The sequence below is a fragment of the Pyrgilauda ruficollis genome, unplaced genomic scaffold, assembly GCF_017590135.1.
Source record: "Pyrgilauda ruficollis isolate IOZ18807 unplaced genomic scaffold, ASM1759013v1 scaffold79, whole genome shotgun sequence".
Classification (NCBI taxonomy): Eukaryota; Metazoa; Chordata; class Aves; order Passeriformes; family Passeridae; genus Pyrgilauda; species Pyrgilauda ruficollis.
The window spans coordinates 4,450,226-4,461,546 of record NW_024529821.1 but is presented as its reverse complement, the minus strand read 5'-3'; the positions used below and the strand labels follow the sequence as shown (position 1 = coordinate 4,461,546).

The 11,321-nt window shown below is 57.0% G+C and overlaps 1 protein-coding gene across 1 annotated transcript; it reads left to right on the top strand.

The window, feature by feature from the left end:
• Positions 1-3,530: 3,530 nt before the first annotated feature.
• Positions 3,531-10,930, top strand: LOC121363981 (galactose-3-O-sulfotransferase 2-like). The gene is made up of 4 exons (XM_041486789.1): positions 3,531-3,559; positions 7,681-7,791; positions 8,456-9,374; positions 10,033-10,930. The coding sequence occupies exons 1-4, from the start codon at positions 3,531-3,533 to the stop codon at positions 10,852-10,854; spliced, it is 1,881 nt and encodes a 626-aa protein (XP_041342723.1). The 3' UTR covers positions 10,855-10,930.
• The last annotated feature ends 391 nt before the right edge of the window (positions 10,931-11,321 follow it).

Below are 11,321 nucleotides of genomic sequence, written 5' to 3'. Positions count from 1 at the left end.
CCTGTGGGATGGCTCCTCACCCTCTTGTACCAGCCAGGCTTTTTTGGGGTCTGCCCCACCATCACAGCACTGCCAAGGGATCTTTCAAGTCCCTTTGACGTGAGTTCATGAGTAGCACTCTAAATCCTGGACCTTCCCAGGATAATCTTAACCCTGGATATGACTTTTCTGTACCTCTCCAGTTTACCAGCTCCAGCTAATGGGTTCACTTAAGCAGCATGGACTCCTTCTTCCTGAGTTTTTTCTTTATTTTGCAGATGTTCAAAGCAAGGAGCCATTTCCAGCAGGCGCTCCATCACTCTCCACCCCCTGCTAAGGAAACCTCTGCAGGCCATTCCAGACCCAGGAAACTCCCAGATATTGCTCCAGTTGGCAAAGCCCTACAGCAGTTTCACCTTCCCCAGGATCCCAGACTCTGCTGCTAACAAAGACTCCTCCCTGGCTGCCTGCACCCTCCAGGCTCAGCTGCCTCCCTTTGCCACCACACACGAGGATGTGGGACTCCTCCTTAGCCAAGAAATTGTCCCAGGGACCAACCGTGGCTTTTCTCCTGCTCCTCACTTCTGCAGCACTTTCCTGCCATCCAAGCTCTCTCAGGAGAACAAGGAAGCTCTCTGAGGAGAGCAAAGCTCCTCTGCTCCTGCCTGGAAGGTCCTTGCTGGCTGTCACCTTTGCCAGGAGCCCTGTTGTGCCGCCCACCTGCAGGTGGCTGTTCACACCTTGGGGCTCAGCAGGGAGTGTTGTTGATGGCAAACAGAATCTGCCTTCAGCAAACCCAAACAAAAACCCACACACAGCTCTCTGCTGGGTTGTTCTCATGCTGGAGTGCTCCACATCCAGCAGAAAAAGGAATAAGGTGAGGAGGATGAAGGGATGCAGATGGCTGGCCGAGGTTACAGCGAGGCTCAAGCCCTTGCAAACCCCAGGGCTCTCCCTCACACCACCCACTGCTCTGGCAATTGGTCCAGCCCAGGGCTGGAAATCCAGGTCACAGGTCTGTTCTTCTCCTCACTGGAGGAGCAATCACATTCCCAGGTCTTCTTTTCTCTTCACCAGAGAGGCACCTTCCCACGTGCTCCTCTTCACCTCCACCCCAGGTACAAGTGCGCCAGGGATGGCTGCTCTCCAGGTGCAGCTTGTCCAGAAATCCTGGGAAAAACCCACCAGCAGCTCCCCTGGGCCACGGGCAGGCCAAGCAGGAAAGCCATTGCCTGAGAGTGGCAAGGTCCTGAGGGTCTTGAGGCCAAGTCCTTGCTCATCGTCTTGCCCAGGGGACAGGAAGGGACTGGAGCCTCTGGGGCCCCCCAACTGCCTTTTGCTGAGGTCAGCAGTGAACGAGCTCACCTCCACCTGAGGAGGTGCCCAGTCCCTGCTACAAAGGCACCTTTGCTTCTAGAGACAAAACTGCAGAAGGTGCATTTACCTGGCCGTGTCCTCACCCCACTCCAGCACCTGTGGGAGGGAGGAGAGCACCAGGTGCAGTCTCAGAGGAATGACACCCCCACCGAGGTCCTCGGACACTGCTCCTGGCCAGGTCAGTCCAGCACAGCCTCTGTAGGATGCAGGTGTGAGGTAGCAGAAGGATCCCAAGAGAGCTGCAGTGGTGCCTCGGATGCAGCCTCTGGCACAGGAAGCACACAGGATGTGGAGAGCACATGCCATGCTTCCTATCACCACATTCCTGCAGGAACAGACAACTTTGCCTCTTGAATTTTTCCTCCACAGGTGCCTCCAGTTGTGCCCGAGAAGAGGCTGGAGACAGGAATAGAGGATATCTTGAGCAGGATTACATGTGGAAACTAGACCTCCATGAGGTCACCATGGACTAACAGGTTTGTCCTTAAGGAAACAAGTGAGCTGAGCAGTTGCAAATCCCACCCGTGACTGTCAAGCAAGAGGAAACAACCAAAGAGGAGCAAGACCAAGCCTGTCTGGACACCCTCATGTTGATGAGCCTCTGGATGCTCCCAAGCAAAGGTGCCCCCTGCCCTGCAGCAATAGGATGTTCCCTGGAGATTCTGTATGGGGGATGCTCACAGAGCCCTCAGCCATCCACCCAAAGCAGGCTTATCCAACTTGGAGTGCACAGAGCATGGCTGTGCAGAGGGAAGAAGAGGGGAGAAGCCCTGACCCTCAGCCCCTGCACCAGAGAGGATTTGATCCCTGCAAGCTCTTGCTTGGCTCTCAGGCAACCCCAGACTCCCAGGAAAGCTGGCAGCCTGGGCACAGAACTGGAGCCCAGGATGGGTGGAGAATATGAGAGCCCCACAGCAAACTTGTGGTTTTGATGAGGTGGACGGGGAGAGGCAGCGCCTGCCTGTGCCAGGGTGAGTGAGGGGTACAGCTGCCTCCCTGCTGGCAAAGGGAAGGAGGGAGCTGGGCCCTTCTGTCCCTCCAGAGAGCCAAGGTCCCAGTTGGAAGTGACTTATCCACCCTTTATGTACTTCCTGAGCCCTGCGGACACGGGTCAAAGGAAAGCACACATGGCCAGGTGCTCTCCTCCAGGGCCAGCAGGCACATGGGGCACCTGCTCCTGCAGATTGCGTGTGACTCAGCTGGAGCCACTGGCCCTCATGTCCCACGTCCCAGCCACCGTCTCCACATCCCCACCACTCCAGGAGTCTGTGCCCAAACAGGAGAAGCACACTGCCAAACTGCCCCATCACCCAAGGGCATGGCTGATGCTGTGCAGGATGCTGGGATGAGCCTTGAAGGGGAAGGATATGGCCAAAGGACGTCCATCGTGGAGGGCAGCCTCCCTGTCCTCTGAGCTGTCTTACATTGCCCACCAGCCAGCAAGAAGCAGACCCAGTGACCACTTTCCCACTGGTCCTGGAAGCCAGCTGACTTCCTGGCAGGGCTGGTCATCCTGGCATAGCACAGGTCCAGCATGAGGGGATGACAGCTTTGCTTTCCCTCATCCCATTCACCTCTCCAGACACCACTTCACACATCGATGTCTTTCATGTGCCGTGCTCACACTGGCCCCCCGTGCCCCCCAAGCCAGCCAAGGAGGGAGCTGGGGGCAGCCACACCCCCAGCCCAGCATGGATGGAGCCACGGTGCACTGGAGAGGACAAGGTCCCTGCCATGCAGGGGTGACCCAGCCACCCCAGAGCCTGGAGACATCAGGATTGCCAAGAGATCAGCAGTCACAACCAGCTCTGCCCTCAGCTTCACCAAGAGGCAAAATCAGGACATGAGAAAGGAAAAGAGAGGGTCAAAGTGGAACACCAACAGCCATGGGTGAAACCAAGGAGTGAGGCAGGGACACTGGCACGGGTTGACATTGTGCCCAACACTCTGTGTCATGTGGCAGGGGTGAAGGTGCCACTCACCCTCCCAGAGGCTGGGCACTCCCTGGGGCAGGCACAGGGCACTGGTGGGAAGGTCTGACGGGATCTCTGTCCCAGTGCCCCCCCCGGGGAGGGGCCTCTGGCCACAGCACACAACCCAGGCTCCGGGTGTTTGCTTTCCAGTCTCCTGGGCGGGTGATAACCACCCGCTCCCAGCCAAGGCTCCAGCTCACCATGCTGAAATTCAAGAGGTATTTGATCACGTAAGTGGAATATTTTTACCTATTTATTTAAGTAAAATACTATTTCCCTAAGCAAAATTCTCCTTCTGTCCTCCCTGGAGGTGATGTGCTGATGTCCTTGCAGAACCCTCTGTGTTGGGAAACAGTTGAAGTGGTGATGGGCATGGGCAGGCAGATGTTTCTGCTCCTCATCACTGCAGGGCAGTCTGGGATGATGGGGATTTTCCCTTCTGGTGATGCTCCAAGGGCAGCTGGAAAACAGCATCTTTTGTGAGGCTGTTGCCACAAAGGAAGGAGAATGGCACAGACCTTGGCAGGGCACTGGCATGCTGATCCCTCCTGCAGCATCCCAGCTGAGGGATCACCAGAGGAGTAGATGTGGAGCAGAAATGTGTCTCTGTGCAAGTTTTTCACATGGCAGCCCCTAGGGTGAGGTGCCCTCTTCCACAGGCTCTGGTTTGGGCAGGAGGGATGAGGGAAGGGCAAGGCTTGACTCTGCAGCAGAGCCCTTTGGCTGGGGGAGAGCTGCAGGGTGAGAGGGCTCAGGGTTATTCCCAACCCAGCTGTCAAGTGTAGGGCACTGACACAGGCAGGCAGTGCCATCGTGCCCTTGCTGTGTTACCTGAGCATCCTGCTGACCATTTTGCCCAGTTTCTCATTTACTGCCAAAAAAATTGGCTCCAGTGACTGGAGGGAGCAGGCTGTGGCTGGTGTACATACTGTGTACACTAATTCCTTGTGCAACTTCGCTCACTGCCTGGAGAACATCTGGGCACAGCAAAACTGTAAAATCTTTTTCTGCCACTCACCTGCCTGGTGAGCTCAGCATCAGCACCAGCACCTCCTGCAGCTGGCTGGAACCCTGAGGGCCCTGAAACTTCCAGCCACAGACCCATCCTGGCTGGGGCTTTTGTCTCTGGGTTGGACAGGGAAGAAGCACGGGTTGGAGGGAAGATCTGCTTGGAAAAGGGGGGGAATAGCAGAGGGGAATTCTGCAGCCCTGCTGAGAACAAGTGGCAACCTCTCCTCTGCTGGGACTGACACTGAGACAGCTGGAGCACCATCCCTTGCAAAGATTTGACTATAATCAGGTTTGGATTCAATTCCTTGAGTCAGCTTAGGGGGTTCCAACTGCTCTGGCTCTTCCACTGAGCCCTTGCAACCAAAGGCATCTCTGGGGTGCTGCATCCAGCTCTGCACCCTTCTTGTCACTTCTGGAGGTGACAGCACCCAGGCTCTGGTCTGAGGGGGCTCTTCAGCTGTAGCCTGCCTGCAGATGGAGGCATCTCCAAAGACTGTGCAGGAGTTGGGCTCTTGCAGCCCAACCCGCCCTGCAGGGCTCCAAGTGCAGCCTGGACACCTTCCTGGTGTTTAACTTTGCCCCAAGACACACATCCCTGATCCCATCCCAGTGTGTAAATGGAGAGCAGGCTGTGCTGGGACTACCCACGGAGGGCAGCTGAGCCTTTTGAAGATTTGTTGTTCAGGTACATCTTGCCAACCTGCTCCAGTCTCCAAGACAAGGGCTGCTCATGCACCACGTGCCATTTAATGGGTGTTTTGCTGCCTTCAGTGCAACTTCTTGGCAATTTGAGGACTGCCACTTTCTCAGCACACCCTCCTTGATGTCCATGTATCCCACAGAGACAACCCAGAGGAGGAAGGAAAGGCTGTGGCTTTGTGCCAGCCTGGCCAGCCCCAACACATGTCAGGCCAACACGTGTTGTGTGTTCTCAGCTGGATGTTACACCAACACACCAACCACCACAAAAGAGCCACAGGACCTGGATCTTTCACAGATTCTCCCAGGTTGAAAGTTTAGGACCTCTGTGGAAGCAAGGCCAGATACAGATAAGGGAGTGGCAGAGGGTGCTGCTCCCAGCCCTACCTGGGGGGAAGTGTTCCATATTCTGCCTTCATTACTGGGTGCTCCTGCAGACCCCTCAAGAGTTTGTGTGCATCACTAAATGTCACAGTGGTGCAGCTCTTCACTCCCTCATTGCTGCTTGCCTTACCATGGTCAGCCAGACAAAATGATGACCAGCCTTGCCTGGGGTGGTGGGAGAGCTGGATTGATTCTCCAACCAGATCCAGAGGAATCACTTCATTCTGAACATCTCCTTCCTCACTGCCTTCTCCCTCTGTGGTCTCTCTGATCTTCCACATGAGTTATTTCAACAAACCCTTCCTCACACCAGCTCTGGGGCAGCCTCGGCTCTCTGCTTCAACCCTCCCTCTTTAACACCTCATGGCGTTTTAAGCTCTGTTTAAGCATCTGGCATGTTTCTGCTCTGTCATTTGTCACATCTGCTTATCTCTGACCTCACGAGGGTCTCCTTGTGCTACTGGCATGGCCAGGCAGTGACCCACACGTGCATTTGCCACCTTCTGTCTCATCTGAGCTTGGCAGCCTGCTCCTCAAGTGGCAAAGAGCCTCCAGGTGGATACCTCCAGGTTGCCATGGAGATTGGGGATGCTGTGATGGGCAGTAATCATGTGCAGTAATGACACCTTCTGAACCGTCAGCAGCACTGCCATGGCCTAAGACCTCCCAGCCTTTCCAGACCTGAGTCCTGCAGACACTAAAATCCTGCTGGGAGGAGCTGGGAGTTTCAGCTCAGTGAAGGGACATTTTTGGGAGCAGGGCAGAACTGTGCCCCTGGGTATCCAACCACTGCAAGCAGTGCTGTCACTATCACACCACTACTTAATCATGACAGCTGACGATTTTCCTGGAACAAACCCAGTTTCTCAGTAGCAAACCTAAATTCCTGACCTGTACCCGTGGGATGCACGTGACTCTTTCAGACAGCCCACGTTTGTGTCACTGCTGCCTCACCAAGAGAGCTCTGCTCCCACGTGTCACAGCACTGCCCAGAGCAGCAGGCAAAGCACCACGGAGGTGAGGAAGCTCTGGGACAAGCAGGTCCTGTGCAGTCCCAGTCCCACTCTCTTGGTCCAAAGCTGACCACTGCAGGAAGGCAGAAATGCCAACGAACCCAGGTTGGCTGGTGGAATGCAGCTTCCAAGCAGGCTCTGCCCAAATTTCTGCTGTCATTAATTCCTCCCATTTAGATCCTTGCTGCCTGTGACTCTCCCTCCCTGAGAGGGGAGAGCAGCCACCTGGGGCTGGCTGGCTGGACTTCCCCCGCAGCAGAGCCCAATCCCAGAGGGTTTAACCAGATCCTCAGGACAAATCATCTCTTGTTATGCAGCAATGAACTCCCTGGGGGAAACCCAGCAGAAAAATGGAATCATTCAGGTTGGAAAAGCCCTCTAAGATCATCGAGTCCAATCTTTCCCCCAACACTGCCAGGGCCACCACTAACCCATGATTCCAAGTGTCACATCTGCTGGGACTGGACAATCTTTCTGTGAAAAGAAAAATACAAACAAATCCTTTTTTCCAGGAAATTCAGCCCTTCGACCATTCCACTGAAGATTAAAGCTACAATCAAGCTTCACCAGGGTTTGCAGCAAGTCCTATAAACAGAAGGAGCCCTGTGGCAGCATATCCATGGCCTTAACATCACTATACACAACCCAAAGCCTGACAGCACAATTCTGATGGCCTGAAGAAATCACACTGCTGTTGTAGACATGGCTAAAATCAGACTAAAATCCAGGCACTGCTGGGGCCCTCATGGTGGCATCACATCTGCAGCCACAGCTGGAGCCTGTGCAGATGGCAGTCCAACAGCAGAGAGTGGGGAGAGCAGGGAAAAGAAGAGTTTTATTGTCCATGTTGATAAAGACAAGATCCTGATCCTTCTTGGCATGGCAGGGCAGGGAACACACAGGCAGTGCCCTGTTCCTGCTGCCTGGGGGGAGCTCAGGCTGCTCCAGGAAGGCGTCCCTGAGCAGCCAAGGGACTCAGTGGTTATCACTGTTTGCTTTTCAGCACAATGCCTGTGGCCCATCTGGAAATTTCCATGAGGCTGCACTGCTGGGGCACAGCCTCGGAGGTTCCCCGGTTATCGCTGCCTCTGCATCATTTCCGCCCCTGAAAACGTGACCTTACCTTAAATAAAGATAAAAATAAAAAAGCCTCAAGGCGCCTTTCCCGCCTGACTCACACACACACCCCACTGGTCTTGGTTTTTCCTCCCCACAAATGGGCTCAAATGTCTGTTTCCTTGCAGGAAGCTGAGTGCAATCTACAGGTGCCAGCCAGGTCGGCTCTGGATCTCCTTCAGCCTCCTCGTCCTCCTCCTGGTCACACTTCAGGTTGTGGAGAAGCTGCAGCCTCCTGGGTAGGTCCTGAGCAGAACTGTACACCTGCACCTCATTCTCCAGCCTTCTGCTGGCCACTGAGGTGGGCTCAGAACTGCCCTCCTGAAAACCACCCAGCAGGGTCTTCCTTAGACAGGCAAGAAAATCCAGGTGAGAGAGGGCCCTCTGGGGGTCCCACATCTCACCCCTATGCCCTGGCCAGAGCTGAGCCCACCCTGGGGTCAGACAAGGCTTCTTTGGGCTTTGTCCTGGCTCACATCAAAACCCTACAGCCCTTGAGCCCAGTCCTCCCAGTCTGGGGTTATTTGCAATCATTCCTCCAGCTTCTCCAGACCACCAGCTCTTCTCTCTCCTTGCCTCCTCTTGCTCTGCCCCTTCCACTGTCCTGTCATGCTCCAGCAAGACAGAGACACTGCCACATCGCTGCTGACCTGTCCTTCTCCTCTTCATAGAATCACTAAGGTTGTAAAGCACCTCCAAGATGATCAAGCCCAAGTTCTTGCACCCACCCCCCACTCAGGGCAGCAGGGAAGCCCATCAGCAATGCCACCCACCCCATGAAAAGGAGGGAATGTGTTTTGGGGTGACTTTGGGGGGTCAGGGGGTTCACTGGGATGCAGAGGAGCTGCCTCTGCATTGTCCTCCCACCTCCTGCAGCTGAGCATTGTGTTCTCCCCATCACAGGAGCTGCCAGTGTGAGCTGGAGCGTGGCCTGCAGCAGACCACGGGCCACGAGCTCGGCTCTGCCCTCCACAGCCCCGACCTGCTGTGGGAGGAGGACTCCCCTCAGGGGCAGAGGGAAGCTGAGCCAGCCCTCACTTCGACCGAGGACGTTTTCGGGATGCATCTGTACCTCAGACAGGAGACCCCCCCGGGAAGCAGCCAAGAGGAGCGCTGGATGCAGCAGCCTGGGGACACCAGCGAGAAGGTGAGAGCCCCTCTGTCACCCACAGAGCTGAAACCCCAGCTTCCTGGCCTGGAAAAAGCAGCCAGAGAAAGTCCTTCTCCAAGCCTTCCCGGGAGGGTCGCCGCAGATTTGGCAGAAGCTGTCACCAGCAAGTTCATCATCTTTGCAAACAGGCTGAGCACAGGGGAGCAGAGGGGAATGTCCCCACCCGGAATGGTGCAGGTGGAGGTGCAGAGCCAGACTCAGCCTCGACCTGTGGATTCTCCCCACCCTGAGTGGGGCATCTCATTTACACAGCCCGTCCCAAACTCAGCTCAACCTCTGCAGGCAGAGGATTCTTACAAAACAGACCTGGAGACAGGATTTCTCCCAAGCTGGACAGAAGCCTTTGAGGTCAAGGAGGTAATAGCTGGAGAAGGCCAGCAGGCCAGAGGAGTCACCTCTCAAGGGAAGACGTGCAAGCCCAAGACTGACATTGTTTTCCTGAAAGTCCACAAGAGCGCCAGCAGCACCGTCATGAACATCCTGTTCCGCTTCGGGGAGACGCACAACCTCACCTTCGCCTTCCCCCAGGGCGGGGGCTTCCAGCTCTACTACCCCCACCACTTCCTGGCCAGGTTCGTGCAGGGCTTCTCCCCTCTGAGCCCCCGGCGCTTCAACATCCTCTGCCACCACATGCGGTTCCTGCAGCCAGAGGTATGGGCAAAGCTGCCACCCTTCGGGGGCACGGGCAGGGAAGGGGGAGAGGGACTCCTGGGGCACAGGGAGGGGCACCTGTCGAGCAAATAAACTGCAGAAATGAACTAAAGAGAGTCAGGATTGCCCACAGGTATCTGGCATGTTGATGGCACCTCCTGAGAGATTCCGTGAGCAGGTTTGATGAAGCCCTGTGCTGTGAGCCATGGCAAAGTGGGAGACAGCATTTGTAGCAGCCAGCAACTCTCATCTCCTTCTTGTCTGGTGGGCCCTGGGCCTGAGCATGTCCTGCTCCTTGGACAGGCCCAGAGGGGACCAGCTGCAAGAGGAGAACAACCAAAGTGTGTCAGCCATGCCCAGCATCCACCCCTGTGGGTGCCATCTGAGGGCAGGTGGACACGGGGAGAGGGAAGGAGATGGGCAGTATCTCCATCCCAGCTCGGCCACACAGCTGTGACACTGTGGGGAGCTTGGCTCGCTGCTCTCCCCGTGTGAGTCTCCTGGAGCTCCCCACAGCTCCTTTGATGGGCTGCACCCTGAAATCCTCCCCAGCACCCCCCACTCCAGCCCCAGCAGCTGCCTCTGCTCACCAGCACTGTGGGCGAGCGGGCCCCTTCTCCCTGCCCCACCCTCAAACCCTCCTTTTTCTCCTCCGCAGGTGCAGAAGGTGGTGCCCAGCTCTGCCGTGTACTTCTCCATCCTGAGGAACCCCGTGCAGCTGATGGAGTCCTCCTTCGTGTACTACAAGGGCGCGTCGGCCTTCTCACGCGTCCGCAGCCTGCAGGAGTTCCTCAGCCAGCCCTGGCGCTACTACGACCCCGCCAGCGGCGACCGCCACTACGCCAGGAACCTCATGACCTTCGACTTCGGCTTCAACCCCGACGGAGACGTGTCCCCCGAGCGGGTGCAGCTCATGCTGAGGGCCATCGAGGCGTCCTTCGACTTTCTGCTCATCTCCGAGTACTTCGACGAGTCCATGGTGCTGCTGAAGGAGATGCTGTGCTGGGACCTGGACAGCGTCGTCTCCTTCCCGCTCAACATCAGGGACAGCAGCACCAAGTCCCCGCTGCCGGACTCCGTGGTGGAGAAGCTGAAGGCCTGGAACAGGCTGGACTGGGAAATCTACACGCACTTTAACAGGACCTTCTGGGAAAGGATCGACCGCGCCATCGGCCGGGAGCGCATGCGGCGGGAGGTGAGGGCGCTGCGGCAGCGGCAGGCCGAGCTGGCCCGGGCCTGCCTGCAGGGCGCGGGCAGCGTGGCCCCCAAGGACATCAAGGACTCTTCCCTGCGCCCGCTGCAGCACGGCGGGGCCAGGATCCTGGGCTATAACCTCAAGCAGGGCTTGCCCCAGGAGCTGGAGCGGACCTGCCGGCGGCTGGTGACGCCGGAGCTGCAGTACAGCAGCCTGCTCTACAAGAAGCAGTTCCCCCCGCCGCCCCCCGGGAGCCCCCGGGCCCCGCCGCACCGGGGAGACTGAGCCCCGCCTCGGAATCCTTCTCCATCTGCTCAGGACAGCGAGGCTCGGCCCTCCCGGGGCTGGCGGTGCTGCCCAGGCAGCCCGGGCATCTCCGTCCCTGCCCCGCTCTGCTCCTGTCCCTGCACAAGCTCCGGGCGCTGCCCGGGCTGCAGAGGGGGTCCCAGGGGGTGGACAGGACTTTGGAATTCCAGAAGGAAATCCCCCCAGAGAGCAGCTGGAGCCTCAGGACAGCACCGGCTCCAGCAGCGAGGAGCGGGTCCAGGAGGGCAGCGCGAATATCAGCCCTGCACCCTGCGACAGAACAGGGCCAAGCTGTAAACAGAGCTGTGGGGTTGATTTACAGCGTGGGAACGGGTCTGTCTGTCTGTCTGTCTGTGCAGCTGCACCTCGCCCCGGCTCCGTTGATGTTGCCATGCTGGAAAAGCAGCCTCTTAATTAAAAATAACAACAGTCACTGTCACTCCTTA

Excerpts from the sequence above, each read along its gene's own strand:
- LOC121363981 (XM_041486789.1), top strand. The coding sequence starts at position 3,531 with ATGCTGAAATTCAAGAGGTATTTGATCAC. Across the intron at positions 3,560-7,680 it reads TTCAAGAGGTATTTGATCAC|GAAGCTGAGTGCAATCTACA; the intron begins GTAAGTGGAATA and ends GTTTCCTTGCAG. Across the intron at positions 7,792-8,455 it reads GAGAAGCTGCAGCCTCCTGG|GAGCTGCCAGTGTGAGCTGG; the intron begins GTAGGTCCTGAG and ends TCCCCATCACAG.